This window comes from Anolis sagrei, chromosome Y (genome assembly GCF_037176765.1).
Source record: "Anolis sagrei isolate rAnoSag1 chromosome Y, rAnoSag1.mat, whole genome shotgun sequence".
Classification (NCBI taxonomy): domain Eukaryota; kingdom Metazoa; phylum Chordata; class Lepidosauria; order Squamata; family Dactyloidae; genus Anolis; species Anolis sagrei.
Window position 1 is genome coordinate 38,715,856 of NC_090035.1, and position 15,428 is coordinate 38,731,283.

Consider the following 15,428-nt stretch of genomic DNA (forward strand, 5'->3'; position numbering starts at 1 on the left):
CTGTGATCTGCTGCCTTTCAAAGCCATCTTCTATGTGCCGAGTCAGGTTCAGCACTTGCAATGTGCAGCTTTCGCCTTTCCTAAAGCCAGCTTGCTGTGGGATCAGACATGGGTCTATTTTTTCCGTAATTCTATGCAAAATAAGTCTCTCCAGAACTTCGTAAAGGTGGCACAACAGGGAGATTGGTCTATGGCTTTTTGGGTCATTACGGTCTTTGCCTGGCTTCAAGATGGCGATGACTTGCTTTCCTCCAGATTTTGTGGATCTGATAGGATGCAGTGCAGGAAATGGCAGTGGTAGCTAGTCAGTAGGTTCTGGATCTTACTGACTTATTACAAGCAAATAAATTACTTGGTCCAGATGGAATCCATCAGAGAGTTCTTGAAGAGCTCAGATTCGAAATTGCCGCCCTTCTAACAAAGGTATGCAAAGTGCCTAAGAATTACCCTCTGTCACCGAACTGGCCAACACAATACCATTACTTCATCATCATATCATAGGCTATCACCTGTGGCTGAGTATGATTACTTTCCAAGTGTAGAATCTTGGTGGTGGATCCATAAGTGACTGAACACCTATTCTGGATCTACATGGTCTTTCTTTCACAATAAGGACATTGATTTCCAGATGGAAGGCGGTCCCGACAAGGGTTGGCTTGATGCTCCTTTCTCTTGGTCCATTTCTCCCTTTCATCCTCCATTTGTGCCTCATAAAAATCCACAGTTAACTCCAGTAACAGTTAACTCCAATTAGAACAGTTAACTCCAATTAGGTAACAGTTAACTCCAATTAGAATGCTCTAGGGCTAGGACTTCCTAGTTCTCAGTGTCTATGCCACAGTTTTTAACTGTAAACCCATCTTTACATTCTTTAGCTGTCCACTGACATTCCGTTTTCTGTTCTTGAGCTGAGGGTAGAGTACCTATTTTGGAAGACTGTGAGCAGGCATTTGGACAATGTGGCTGGTCCAGCAAAGGTGATAGCAGAGGATCATTGCTTCAGTGCTGGTGGTTTTGTCCAATATGCAGGATTTTTTGGAGGCAACACTGATGGAAGCATTCCAGAAGTTGAGAAGGACGTTTATAGATGGTCCACGTTTTGCAGGCCTACCATTATTTCAAAAAGAGTGAGGTCAAGCAAGGATCCAGGAAAAAGACCTGCCAGTTTGGGATCAGTTGGTGGAAGGGTGTGCTTCATAATACAACCCCCATGCCCCCCTCCCAATATCAGTGTGTCTCGGTCACTGGGAAGAGCAAGTGGGTTCAAGAGGTCCTGTTGTACTTATAGCCTGTTTATGGACTCTCATAGGCAACCTTTGGGATTCTGTATGAACTGAAACTTGGTCTGGATCCAGCAGGGCTCTTCTTAAGTTTTTATTAAGGGACATATGAGCTGTGCCTTCTGGTGAAGGGCTTTCAGCTCTGCACAGAGGCTAATTTAGTTCAGTATCAAAGATAGTATGTAGAAGGGTGCATAAAAGGTTTGTAGTTACAGAAGGATGGTTTTGTTCTCTGCTTCTTACATGTATTATGAAGGATCTTTTATCTGGTAGATTTCCTAGATTAGTTTCTCTGTGAGATGATGGCAAAAGCATTTTTCAAGATGCATAGCATGTAGCATATTGATGTCTTCTGCATCCCACCCATGCTTTAATCAGCCTCATATAGTGGCAAGCTTAGCGATTCTTCCTAGAGAGGTAAATTGCAGACATAACATGATGTGTTACCATGGCAATGCTGGTCTTCTGGTGCATCTGCATACAAATCTGGAACTACCTTTTTCTTTGTGGCCACAGCTCATACTGCTATCTGGCATTTATTGCTCCCTATTTTTCTCAGGGATGTTAGGGAAATTTCAGGGCATGAAAACAATGGCATTGTGTTGGCAGGATTGGATTGAGCAGAGCAGAATATGTGTTAGGTGGAGCTTTGTATGATGTACTTGTATTGACAGCAGGAGTGGAAGTTAGTAGGTAGCTTAGTAGATGAAACCAGAGAAGGAGCAGTATCATATCTACTAATAGATATTTTGATTCTGCTTGCTGTTTAGCAAACAGTGGATAACAGTGTTATCCTTCCACAATAGAGATACTAGTATGTTAAAGAAAACTCCAGAGTTTGCAGAGCAAACATATTTTAGAGACATCCCTCTTCTTCCCAATAGGACATAGAACAGCCAAATAACCGAGCATGCTCTATGGGCTGAAGCTACTTACTACTGAAGAAAAACAAAATACTAAGGAATGAGATGGAGAGAAAATCATTGAAGGTAATTTAGACTAGTGCATTCCCAGCTGAAAGACGTTGTGTTCTGGAGGTCCTACTTCTGCATTCTGTTCTCACACCAGACCTCTGCAGCAGCAGAAAGGCCAGAAGCTACTGTTACAGTTGAACCTTTATTCAGAAGTGACTTGAAACAGGTGGGGTAGGACAAATATGTGTGAATATAGCTGAGCTGACATTGGTGTTCGGCCACTGAAACCCTATGATTGTATGTGTAGTATGTTCAGAGGCAAAACATGAAAGAATTAAAGTAGACTTGAGAATTCTTGCTTTCTATTTCTACAGACTAAAATTCATTCTAATACTGTGTCAGTAATCTTGTTGCTATCAGCTGTCCTTTTAACTTGGGTTGTGAAACAGAATATGTGTGAGGCAGCAGTTGTCTCCTAGATATTAATGGGCCAAGATAGATCCCTGGAAGTTCCTCAGTTCTAAGAGTCGTGTTGAATAGTTAAAACCCATATCCCCACCTGTTAGGGGATTATCAGTCTTACAGAAGGGCAGTAGGCAGCATGAATTCTCCATCAACTGCTGACAGAAGGCTGAGATACTAGTTTTCCCATCAGACACAGACATGGTTCATTTGGACTTTTGTGCCCTGAAAGGAAATGTATATCCTGCAACATAAATGAGTTGTGCAAGATAAGCATACTGTCTCTATGTTAAATGAACTTTATGTGGGCTGCATTTCAAGAGCATTAAGTGCAGGACCATGGTAACTCCTTGAAGTAAGCAGGGGCTACATACTGCATTAGTTTTCTAAGGACAGTCCCTATAGTGTTCTCAGTAGAGTTGGCTTTTCACATTTGCAGGTTTCATTAATCACATATTTGATTGAAACATTCTCTCTAGAGCTTCCTGATGTTCTCTCAGTTTTAAAAATAACTAATCTTTGGATTCATAGGTTTTTTTTACTTTTGCAAGGGTACTCAGCAACTGTGAAGGGCTGACTAATTTAGTCTGGAAGTTACTAGTATAGGTAATAGATGGAAGACCCACCTTCTCTAAACAGCATTACAGCCTAAACCCGTGATGGCGAACCTATGACATGTGTATCAGTACTGACACACGTAGCCATTTCTACTGACATGCGCCCGCCGGATATTATTTGTTTATTTATTTTATGCCATTTAAAAAAATAAATAGGAAAGAAAGTACTTATTCCATAGAGAGAAACCCAGGCTGCAGTAAGCCTCCATAGAATCAATTCTGTGCATGCATGGAAAGGGGCCTCTTCCCTACTGCTCGCAAAAGCAGGCCGAAGCCCTGCCCAATCTTCATTTAAGTAAAAGCCCTGGGCGGGAAAGGCCATGCCTCTTCCTTGTACCTCCATTCCCATTGGCTGCCTGGAAAGAAGGCCCCACCCCGGGAATTTCAAAAGTTCCTGGGCCCACCTCTTCAGCCACGAACAATTCCTTTCTTCCTGGTTATGTGAGGCTGCTCCGCTGGTTCTTGAGCCAGGGAGCTCCACCCCCGCCCCACAGGCTGCACGCACAACACTGAAAATGGTGAAAAAAGGCAGCGTGTGAGGAGGTAGAATGAAGCCCCCCCTCCCCCACAGCTGAGTCCTGACTGCTGTTTGATTGAAGGTAAACTCTAAATCCAAGGAAATCCCAGATGTCTCCTCCTTCTCCTCCTCTTCTTCTTAATCAGAGGCTGAATGGCCATCTATCAGGAGTGTTTTGATTGTGTTTGTCCTTTATAGCAGAAAGGGCTGTATTGGATGGTTCTTGGAGGTCCCTTCCTACCCTAGAATTCGATTGTTGTTGTTGTTAAGCAGAGAGTGAATGTTCATATCTCAGGAGTGCTTTGATTGTGGGGCAGGATTGGATGGGCCTTGGAGGTGCTTTCCTACCCTAGAATTCGATTGTTGTTGTTGTTGTTGTTATTAAGCAGAGAGTGAATGTCCATCTGTCAGGAGTGCTTTGATTGTGGGGCAGGATTGGATGGACCTTGGAGATGTCTTCCTACCCTAGAATTCTATTATTACTATTATTATTATTATTATTATTATTATTATTATGCAGAGAGTGAATGCCCATCAGGAGTGCTTTGAATGTGGGGCAGGATTGGATGGATCTTGGAGGTCCCTTCCTACCCTAGGATTCTATTATTACTAATACTATTATTGTTGTTGTTATTATTATTAAGCAGACTTTCTCATTATTTAATTTTCCATACCACCAAACTGTGCCACCTCTCAGGCCAACAAGTGACAATCACTCATAAAAACACTAAAAAACATAGCAGAAGAGACTTAAAAAGCCAAAAATAAAAAAAAATCCATTACAATGCATGCACAAAACCACATATATACACATATACACGAATATATACATACACACACAATGCACATATACACAGAGTGGGCCACAGCAATGTGTGGCAGGGGCAGCTAGTTTAATATAAATATGTAAACGCCTTAATATTTAGGAAACATTGCAAAATAATATTGGTTTATTAAATTATTAAATAAACTAATACTATTTTGCAATATTACCTAAATATTAAGGAGTTTCATATTTAAACTGAATGATAAATAATATTACTTTGCTATATTATTCAAATATTTAAAATGCATTAAATTAAATGTCAAATTAAAATTCAACTTAGCATTTCATTTAATGCATTCTGAAATATTTGAGTAATATAGCGAAGTATTATTTATCATTTAATTTAATTTAAATATGTAACTCCTTAATATTTAGGAAACATTGCAAAAATATTTAATTATTATTAATATTTAGGTAACATAGCAAAATAATATTGGCTTATTTAATTATTAAGTAAATGAATATTATTTTGCATTGTTTCCTAAATGTTAAGGAGTTACATATTTAAATTAAATTAAATGATAAATAATATTACTTTGCTATATTACTCAAATATTTCAGAATGCCTTAAATGAAATGGTAAATTGAATTTTAATTTGACATTTAATTTAATGCATTTTAATTTAATGCATTTTAAATATATTTTAATATATGCCATATATATGTATGTATGCCTTAAATATGATAAATTAAATATCAAAATATTATTTTGCAATGTTAATTTATTATATAATAATAATAATAATAATAATTAGAAATACATTAAACAGCATATTAAATGCTAGAAATACATTTAAATTAAATTAAAAATAAATAATATTTTGTTGGGTTTTTAAAATTATATTTTTGTTAAACACTCCAAAAAGGATATTATTTACATAAAGAGAGGTAGAACAACATGATAAGAGAGAAAGTGGGAATTACAATTGGGAAGAGGTGAACACAACGATGGACAGGGTATAGGGATTTTATCTTTGAAGATCCCACCGCTATCACCAATTGCGAGGAGGTGCTTGTGTGTTGCTGAGGTTGACAACGGCAGGCCCTAATAATGGAGGTATTTTACCTTAGGCACATTTTAATCCCACTGCTGCCACCAATTGTACAGATGTGGATGTTATGGAGGGAATTTACCTCAGGCCTCAATTGTGTAGAAGAGTATATTATGGAGGAGGCCAATTATTATTTGTAAATTAAGGTAACTGCCACCAACGTGAGGTATTTGAGGTACCACCGATGAGATCTGGCTCTACAGACGCAGATTAATTGAGATGAGACGGTTTTCAACAAAAGATAACAGGTTTATTGTGTACAAAGCTTATGGTTGCAGGCTGTTAAATAACTTATGGAACTTGGAATATCACGTGGTTTATAATACAGTCCACTCTTCCAGATAACACAGCTTGTGGCTAACTTTCACTGAGGTGAAGCTCTCTGGTGAACAATGTTTCACTACTATAAATAGCCTTCCAATTTGATCTTCCCTCAATCAAATCTCTGATCTCTAGTCCTTCCTTAACTAGGGATCTTAATTAGGCTTCCTTTAGTCTTCTTTGACTAAAGAATCTGGCCAGGTTTCTTTCTTCAGACCTCCTAGACTGAAAAAACACCAGCCGCTCACCCACAAGCCTCTCTCTCAGGCCTTTCCAAGCCTCTCTCTGCTGTTTTTTTTTAAACGCCCATAACTTTTCCTGCTTGGCTCCGCCCACTTCTCCCTCTCATGAGCTAGCCAGCCTTGTCTCCTTGGCAACGCTCACTGTGGATTCAAACCAGATGACTCCAGTTTTAGCTACTGTTACAAACATACTCTAACAGTTAAACACAAACATAATAACAATGACTTCTGCACAACAATTATATATTTTTTGTTATTTAAACTAAATATTGCGAAATTATGGTTTTTTTCCTTGAAGTGACACACCACCTGAATTATGCTTGGTTTTTTGGCAAATTTTGACACACCACACTCAAAAGGTTGCCCATCACTGGCCTAAACTGATAAAACACATTGTTGCTAGTCATTGTTGCTACCTTACACAGAACTGTGCACTTAATTGTTACTTTAGAGGACATGTTATCTCATCTGTACCAGCTGTAACCTTCTTACCCAACTTAACCATTTTTCCATCTCACAGAATTTCTTCCTTCTCACTGCAATCCTCCTTGGGGGTTGTAGTGTAAGTTAGAGCCACATGCCATCTGATCTGCAATGTCTCACCAAACCTGGTGTCAGTTAATTGAAACTTTTCTCTGCTGATATTCTCCTCTGCTTTTATTCATCTACACTCCCCCCTTTTTAACTGCTATGACTGAAAGAGAGTCTGACCTTGGTTCTAGATCTGAAGCCCAATAAAAATAAGACCACCAAACTCACTGACATTTACCCCATCCACAGACAAAACTCAACAAAAATACAAAAATGCTCTGCTCCTAGAAATGGGTTTGTCAAAGTGTTGCATCTGAATCCCAAGCCCAAACTCCAAGCCATTATAGGAGATGGGAAACCTCATTTGATAATAAATGTGTACTCTTATGCTTGGAGTACACAATGTCCGTTGGGGGGTTTTTTTTGGCCATGTTAATTATTTCTGAGGTCTGAAAGGAAGTTACCTACATTTTGCCAGGATCTAGATCACTAGGCTAGGGCAATCTCAACTTAGTTCAATGCATCTTGTCAGGCTAGATGAGTTGTAAAGATACACTTTGTTTGGCACAGTCCATCATGAGCCCAGAAGGCAGTCAGCCCACTTGCTCTTGCTTCACTAACTGTCATGCCATTTTCTCCCCCGCTCCCCCCAGGTATGCTGTTATTGCCTATGGATGTGCCAGCTGCCCTAAATTGACATGTGAGAGAGAAGGGTGCCAGACTGAGTTTTGCTATCATTGCAAACAAATATGGCACCCAAACCAAACGTGCGACATGGCCCGCCAACAAAGAGCACAAACTCTGCAGTTGCAGACAAAGCACACCTCAGGCCTCAGTTACGGACAAGAATCCGGCCCAGGTAAATCTTTAAAGGCTTACAGGCTGGCTGCTGTTTCAGTTGTGCTGGGAAATGGTCATTGTGACTGAAAGTCTGGTGGAGAAAGCTACTTCTTGATGGGACAAATGGGGCTGAGGTGAAAGTGTAGGTGCTAACACTTAGCAGTGGTTGGATTGGAATGCCTTTGTGATCCCTTCCAACTCCTTAAAATTCTGTTTTTCTTTTTTTCCTCCAGTTAGTCTCATGCTAACCCTCAAAGTTCTGTTGCTGCTGCATTATTAACTGAAAAGAAGCTTGGAATTCTCAGTGTTTTAGTAATTGTGGTGGTAAACCTGTATTGCCAAGAGAGTCCATTAATAATGTACTAGCACACTATTTAATGTAGTTGTATGCAACTATTCTCCTCCAAAGCCTGAACACTAAAGAGATTTAAATACTTAGTTTTTTACATGACCCCTGAAAGCTTGTGTTAAACATCAAGCATGACAAAAGTGGCCAATTGAATAAAGAAAGTGGGCAATTGATTCTTATCATATACATCTAATAAAGTTTGAACAAAGACAGGAAGTTGCTTTATATCCAATGGGTTGTCAGCTTTGCCAAGTATTGTCTATTAAAACTAGGTCTTAGACAGCTCTTTCCCCATCACTTGCTATTTGATCTTTTTTAAATGAGAGATATCTGGGATCTGGCATATAAAACCTGTGCCTTATCACTGAGCTGTGCTTCTATATAGTACTCTCTTCTGCTTGTAAACTGTTTAAATCTGATGAAACTCAGAGGATATTCATAACATTTTAATGGATAGACTTATAATCTTGGACATGCAATCAGTTGGATAGGAGTTACTCCAGGACTTACTCTTGGAGCATAGATGGTCATAAAATTGAACAAGTTACATCCTTCAAATATCTAGGTGTAGTTTTCCAATCTAATGGTAGCAGAAGAGCTCTTGGGGATCAAGTAGCCAACACCGCTCAGGGGAGCTCAATTGCCATTTTAAAATATCTTAAGACAAGAGGGGGCCACTTCACACTGGCAGCACTCAAGCTGTTTGAAGCCAAGTCATTAGCCCAACTCTTGTATGGTGCTCAGCTGGGCCCCTTCCTCAGTTTTGCCCCATTAGAGGTGGTTCAGTCCAAGTTTCTGAGATCGGCCTTGCAGGTCCCTAAATGCGTTTCTAATGCCACCCTGCAACTAGAGACGGGTTTTATGAGAGTGGAGGCCAGGGTATGGGTGGCCATACTCAACCTCTGGCTCAGACTGTCCCATGCACCCCTTGGCCTTGCCCCACTAACCATGGAGGATGACTTCCAATCCACATGGAAGCAGGCGGTAGCATCCAAAATCTCCTCGTTGGGATTTTCTCCAGGTGTACTATTAGCTATGGATTACAATCAAGCCAAAGCACTTATTAAACAACGTATCACAGACACAGAGCGCCAACTAGATCTGGCCCTGGCTCCAACCTTCCTTATCAGTGAAGACAGCAGATACCTTGCCTCCCCTATGGCATATTTAACAAACTTAGAGGTTCCTATTCATCGAAGGGCTTTCACCCTGGCCCGATGCCACGCTCTCCCATCAGCTGTACTCGAAGGCCGCTACCGGAAGATCCCTTTCCCAGAGAGACTCTGCCCCTGTGACTCGGGTCATGTGGAAACAATAGAACATGTGCTCCTTCAGTGCCCGTTCTATAGGGATATCCGTTCCAGGCTTATCTTACCTCTGATAGACAAGCACCCAGGCCATTCAGGACAATTTTATATCTCCCTGCTACTGGCAGATACTAATTCAGCTACAACATACAATGTCGCAAAGTTCTGTGCAGCAGCATACAAAATCCGCCAGGAAATGACTAGTTCCAAAAGTCAGCTGTGTGTCCAGTAATCTTCCCTGAATCTACAATTTGGTGATGGATCTGGGCATTGTTTTTACCCTGTTTTTACCCTGTTTCCCCTTCTGCTCCCTCACCCATATTGTGCTTTTAGTAGTTATATTTATATTTTTAATGTACCAAACATGCCAGGTTTGTATGGAAATGTGACTCTATTTCCTGTGCTGGTCAATGACCGAAATAAATGATTTGATTTGATTGATTGACTTATAATCTTGGACATGCAATCAGTTGGATAGGAGTTGCCGATAGGCTGAGAAAGGCAGTATACAAATGCAGTAAATAAATAAATAAAATAATAAATAATAAATTAGTGATATTTGCGAGTGTTAATCTGCCAAGTAATTTAACCACTTTTTTCAAATTTAAAGGTGGCTGAAGTCACATGGTTAAGGCCCTTCTGTCTAACGATGAAAGATCTTTATAAATGCCAGTGCCTTCTAAGAATTTCCTTGATGTGTGCAGAACCTGATTAGCTTCTCTTCTTTACTCCCACAGCAGATGACATTAAGCCATGTCCACGTTGCAGTGCCTATATCATCAAAATGAATGACGGCAGCTGTAATCATATGACTTGTGCAGTGTGTGGCTGCGAGTTCTGCTGGTTATGTATGAAGGAAATCTCTGACTTGCATTACCTCAGGTAAGGTCTGGGTTTCCTCTGCCTTCAAGGCAACATTTGTTCCTGGATGCTTGTTGTCCAAACCAAAACTGCCCAAGTACACAGTGTCCCCATTAGGCTTTGTCTAAATATAGAACAGCTATAGTGGTTTTTGTTCTTACTCTGAGGCCCCTTCTACACTGCCATATGATCCAGTTCAGAACAGATAATCTGAATTTTATATGGCAGTGTAGAAGGGACCTGAGAAACTGAATCTTTGAGGAATAACAAAATTGGGATGGGAAGCACCTCTTGCTTTAAAAGCATTTGGTTTGTTTGGATCAGAAATTGTTTATATTCTCCAGATATTGTTGGACTAGAACTCCCAGCATTCCCTATTTTTCACTGTACTGGCAATGGCTGCTAATGCCTGCAGCCCAGAAACACCTGGAGACTGCATGAATTCCACCATTGCTGCAGGTGTATTTAGCCATTTGGAAAAAGAGGTTTCTAAGAGCTTTGTCAATCCATTTTTTGCTGTTTTGAATTCTGACCTTTTAAGGGCCAATTGTAAACTCTCTTGCAGTCCTTCTGGTTGCACTTTCTGGGGCAAGAAGCCATGGAGTCGTAAAAAGAAGATTCTCTGGCAGCTTGGGACGTTGATTGGTGCCCCAGTAGGTATTTCCCTCATTGCTGGTATTGCGATTCCAGCCATGGTCATTGGCATCCCTGTTTATGTTGGGAAAAAGGTGAGTGTAAGATCTTTGTATGCATAAGATACCAAACAAAGGGCTTGAACATTTGAGTGGGGTCATTGGGTCCTGTGGGTTGTTTTGTTGAGAGAGAGAGAGAGAGAGAGCAATCCTGACAATCTCTTGATACAGAAATGTATTGCATTTGGTGACCAATGATTCATGACATTCCTCCATAATAGGCCTGTGATGAACACTAACTGAATCTTAGTTATGTCTTGCCTATGTGATATCTTGGTAACAAAAAAAAGAACTTCCTTTGGATATACAACATTGATCATTGTTTTTCCAGCTCAGATTTGTGTTGGTTTGAGCAGCAGTGAGGGCCTTAGCATTCTTCAGTCTTCTTTCCCTTTTCTGGAGAAGATTCTGTGCTCTGGCCTGTTATGAAGTATCTTGAGTTGTAGGATGGTTTCCTTTCTTTTCCTGGTGGAATTGCCTGCTGTAGCTTTGATTCTTCCTCTGCCAGATTCACAGCCGGTATGAGGGAAAGAAGACCTCCAAGCACAAGAGGAACCTGGCGATCACTGGGGGCGTGACGTTGTCTGTGATTGCGTCACCTGTTATTGCTGCCATCAGCGTAGGTAAGCATCATGAGGTGGACTTAGAGGGAACTATGTGGTGGGCTACAGAACCCCTATGATCCTTGTAAACCTACTCTGGGTGGCTGGGAAGTCTCTCACACAGGTTCCTTTGGACTGGAGGAACTTCTGGTTCTGTTAATCCTGGATATAATTTACATCATAAGTGTATTCTGTGGAGGAACTTCTGGTTCTGTTAATCCTGGATATAATTTACATCATAAGTGTATTCTAATACCAAAAGTACACATTCAGTGACATAACCCATAATATTTGCAAGTAACGTGTGTTCCTTTTCCTTGCCAGGTATCGGAGTCCCTATTATGTTAGCCTATGTCTATGGAGTTGTGCCGATTTCTTTATGCCGGGGTGGCGGTTGTGGAGTTAGCACAGCCAATGGAAAAGGAGTTAAAATTGAGTTTGATGAAGATGATGGTCCAATTACAGGTAAAGACGTAATGCCTGTGTGATCTTTTGGAGAAGAAAATGTATCAGGGTTATGTTGTAGGGTTATGTGTAGAGTATGATTTTAATGCCAGGTTGAATACTGTCTCCACTTAAACCTCACAGGCATCTTTAAGCCTGTTTTGCGAGTAACACTTTCAGCATGCTTTGCTGTTCTATTCTGAAGAAGTGCTCCAAACTACACAACCCTTTCATTATTAAAGCTGCATTGCTTCTAGGGGTGGGCTAACTGGTTGGTTTAGTGTACGAATGCTGCTCTCAGGTCACCTTTTGCCTCACATGCCATAACTTATCATCTTGGGGGATTTCAACGTCCATGCTGATGCAGACTCTTGTTCATTAGCGGCTATGTACCTAGTGTCTACCATGAAGACACTAGGACTCTCGCTTTGTAGTACTGGGCCCACGCATAAGCGGGACACACGCTAGATTTGATTTTCAGCGCAGGAATTCAAGTGACCCAAGCCTCCACGATAGAGGTTCCATGGTCAGATCACTGCGCCCTGAAAGTCCGGTTGGAGCATGCCTACCCACCCTGCAAGGGCGCCAAGCCAATTTGGGCTCACCCAAGGAGACTTATGGAACCCAGTAGGTTCCAGAATGCTCTGAGGGATCTGGAGCCTGTCAGCGACTCGATCGTGCAGGTGGACACATGGAACATCAGGTTATCCAATGCACTCGACGAGATCGCGGGAAAAGAGACAGCTAGAGGGCGTGTGGCGAGAACTCCATGACGGAGCATCGAGATCAGCTTATGAGGCATTTAGGGAGTCCTATGAGCATTATATCACCGAGGCAAAGCAAGTATAAAATGCTTTGATAGCGTCTGCTAGCCCACGCCTGGCAAAATTGTTCAAAATAATTCGATCTCTAATGACGGTTCCTATCATCCCAAAAAGTGGTGATCGGGTCCCTTCAGCTGAGGTTTTTCAGAGCTATTTTGCAGACAAGATCTTGCTAATTCGCCAGGACCTCCCTGCCACAATTGATACAGTGAGAGAACTTGAGACTCCATGGCCACTTGCTGGGCCCATCCTCGACCGGTTCATCCCGCTGGACGCAGGGGCTGTTGATAGGCTCATAGCTGCAGCTAGACCGACCACTTGCTCCCTCGATCCGTCTCCCTCTTGGTTGGTGAAATTCTGCTTGGAGGGATTACGTGACCCTCTGTTGGAGATTATAAACAGCTCCCTTGAGCAAGGAGTTTTTCCAGAAGGTTCAAAAGAGGTGGTGGTCTCTCCCCTGCTGAAGAAACCAGACTTAAGATTGTTCGGTCCCCTCCAGTTACCGTCCAGTTTCGAATCACTCGTTCCTGGGCAAGGTGATTGAGAGGGCAGCAGCGGAGCAGTTGCAGTAATTCCTAGACGACACAGCCGGACTAGATACCTTCCAGTCCGGCTTCTGTGCGGGGCACGGGACAGAGACTGTGCTGGTCTCCATCACGGATCACCTTCGATGCCAGCTTGACCAGGGCGGGTCAGCGCAGCTTGTGTTATTGGATCTCACAGCAGCATTTGACACAGTCGACTACAATCTTTTTACCCCCACCGCCTTGCTGCCGTTGGAGTCAGGGGGGACAGCTTTAAATTGGCTGTCCTCCTTTCTTCACAACCGTGGACAGTGAGTGGAGAGGGGAGGCCTGGTCTCTGAGAGGTCCCCTTTATCTTGTGGGGTTCCTCAGGGGGCCATTCACTCCCCTCTGTTGTTTAACATCTATATGTGATCACTTGCTCAGCTGGTTCAAGGTTTTGGGCTTGATTGTTATCAGTACACCGATGACACTCAGCTGGTGCTGAAGATGGAAGGCCGACCGGACTCTATACCTGATTATTTCCATCAGTGCCTTGAGGCCGTTACTGGATGGCTGCATGCCAGCAGGTTGAGGGTGAATCCAGCAAAGATGGAGATCCTATGGCTGGGTCAACCGGGCAGTGGGGATATCCAGCTGCCTACCCTGGATGGTGAGGCGCTACGCTCATCATCATTGGTAAAGAGTCTGGGAGTCCTTTTGGACTCTCTGCTGACGATGGAGGCCCAGGTATCCGCCGTTAGCAGAACCGCCTTTTTTCACCTGCGGCAGGCTAAACGGCTGACCCCCTACCTGTCTAGGGACAACCTAGCTACGGTGATCCAGGCTACAGTCATCTCAAGACTGGACTACTATAACGCCCTCTACATTGGCCTTCCTCTGTCGGTGATCCGGAACCACAAGTTGGTACAAAATGCAGCTGCTCGGCTTCTTGCGGGAATTCCGATGAGATGCCACATAACACCAATCTTACTGCAGACCTTGCATGGTCTGGGGCTGATGTACCTGAGGGACCGCCTCACCCCCTACCAACCCCAGAGATCCCTCCTTTCTGAGGACCAAGATCTATTGGAAATTCCCAGTGTCAAGAACTTGCGTCTAACAGCAACCAGACGCAGAGCCTTTACAGCAGTGGCACCATCACTCTGGAATACTCTGCCACCTGAAGTCCGTGCCTTGTGGGACTTATCAGCTTTCCGTAGGGCATGTAAGACATACCTGTTTCGACAGCCCTTTGATTTTTGATATTGCTGTTTTTAAATTGTTTTAAATTGTTTTTAAATTGTGTTAGATTTTAGCCATTCTTGTAAGTTGCTCCGAGCTCCAGGGGAGTGACGGCATATAAGTTTGAATAATAAATAAATAAATAAATAACTTGTTTTTGGTGCAGTGGCGGATGCGTGGAGAGCCCTGAAGAATCCCAGCATTGGAGAGAGCAGCATCGAAGGCCTCACTAGTGTCTTGAGCACCAGTGGGAGCCCCACGGATGGGCTCAGTGTCATGCAGGGCAACTACAATGAGACGGCCAGCTTTGCAGCCCTCTCAGGAGGCACTTTGAGCAGCGGAGTGCTTTTGGGCGGGAAAGGAAAGTACAGCACGTAAGCATTCCTTTAGCCAGAGAATTCCTCTTAGAAATATATGCGGAGTCCTGTGGGATTTGGCCTCTGTTCATAACCCAAAACGAAGTGGCTTCTGTTTTACAACTCCTGAAGGGTATTTTCCTCCAACACTTGTACCATGGTTACTTTGCAAAAATCCACATGAACCAGTGACTTTCCAGATAACTAGGAAACTTCCTTCATCTTCCTACAGATGCTACTTTCTTAGTGAAATGAGAAGGTTACAGCACACTTGTTTCCTCCTAGTCAGCCTCCAAGTTAGGAGGATGTGTAGTCAGGCATCCTTCACACAATGAGTTTACAGCCCAGGAAGGTGCTGCTCAGACTGGGGCCCTTGGTTTCATTTGTAGAGTTCACAGGGGCTGAATAAACCTGGATTGATAGCACTTAACAAGAACAGCTCCAAAACATATATTCCACAGAAATTCTGTGAATCACTGAGATAGGCATGATTCAAGTGCTGCTCAAGAAAAAAAATGAGCAAAGTAAAGGTTCCGCCAGTTGAAGATGGGAGTGAAGCAAAATGTTGTTCTTCGAAGCTGAGTCACTTGATTCTTAACTCTTTTGATACTTTAAATGAGTCTTTTGCTGTAGTAAGTGGGAC

General features: G+C 42.4%; 1 protein-coding gene across 2 annotated transcripts in view; it reads left to right on the forward strand.

Annotated features, from left to right (window-relative positions):
• Nucleotides 1-15,428, forward strand: part of LOC137095230 (E3 ubiquitin-protein ligase RNF19B-like) — a 131,210-nt gene that overhangs the window by 3,434 nt on the left and 112,348 nt on the right. The window contains exons 2-7 of one of the 2 annotated variants that reach the window (XM_067461659.1): nucleotides 7,416-7,621; nucleotides 9,996-10,140; nucleotides 10,685-10,847; nucleotides 11,320-11,434; nucleotides 11,738-11,878; nucleotides 14,596-14,803. In XM_067461659.1, the coding sequence (XP_067317760.1) occupies nucleotides 7,416-7,621; nucleotides 9,996-10,140; nucleotides 10,685-10,847; nucleotides 11,320-11,434; nucleotides 11,738-11,878; nucleotides 14,596-14,803 (978 nt within the window). The remainder of the gene's footprint in view (nucleotides 1-7,415; nucleotides 7,622-9,995; nucleotides 10,141-10,684; nucleotides 10,848-11,319; nucleotides 11,435-11,737; nucleotides 11,879-14,595; nucleotides 14,804-15,428) is intronic. The other variant, XM_067461660.1, reaches the window with a different exon arrangement.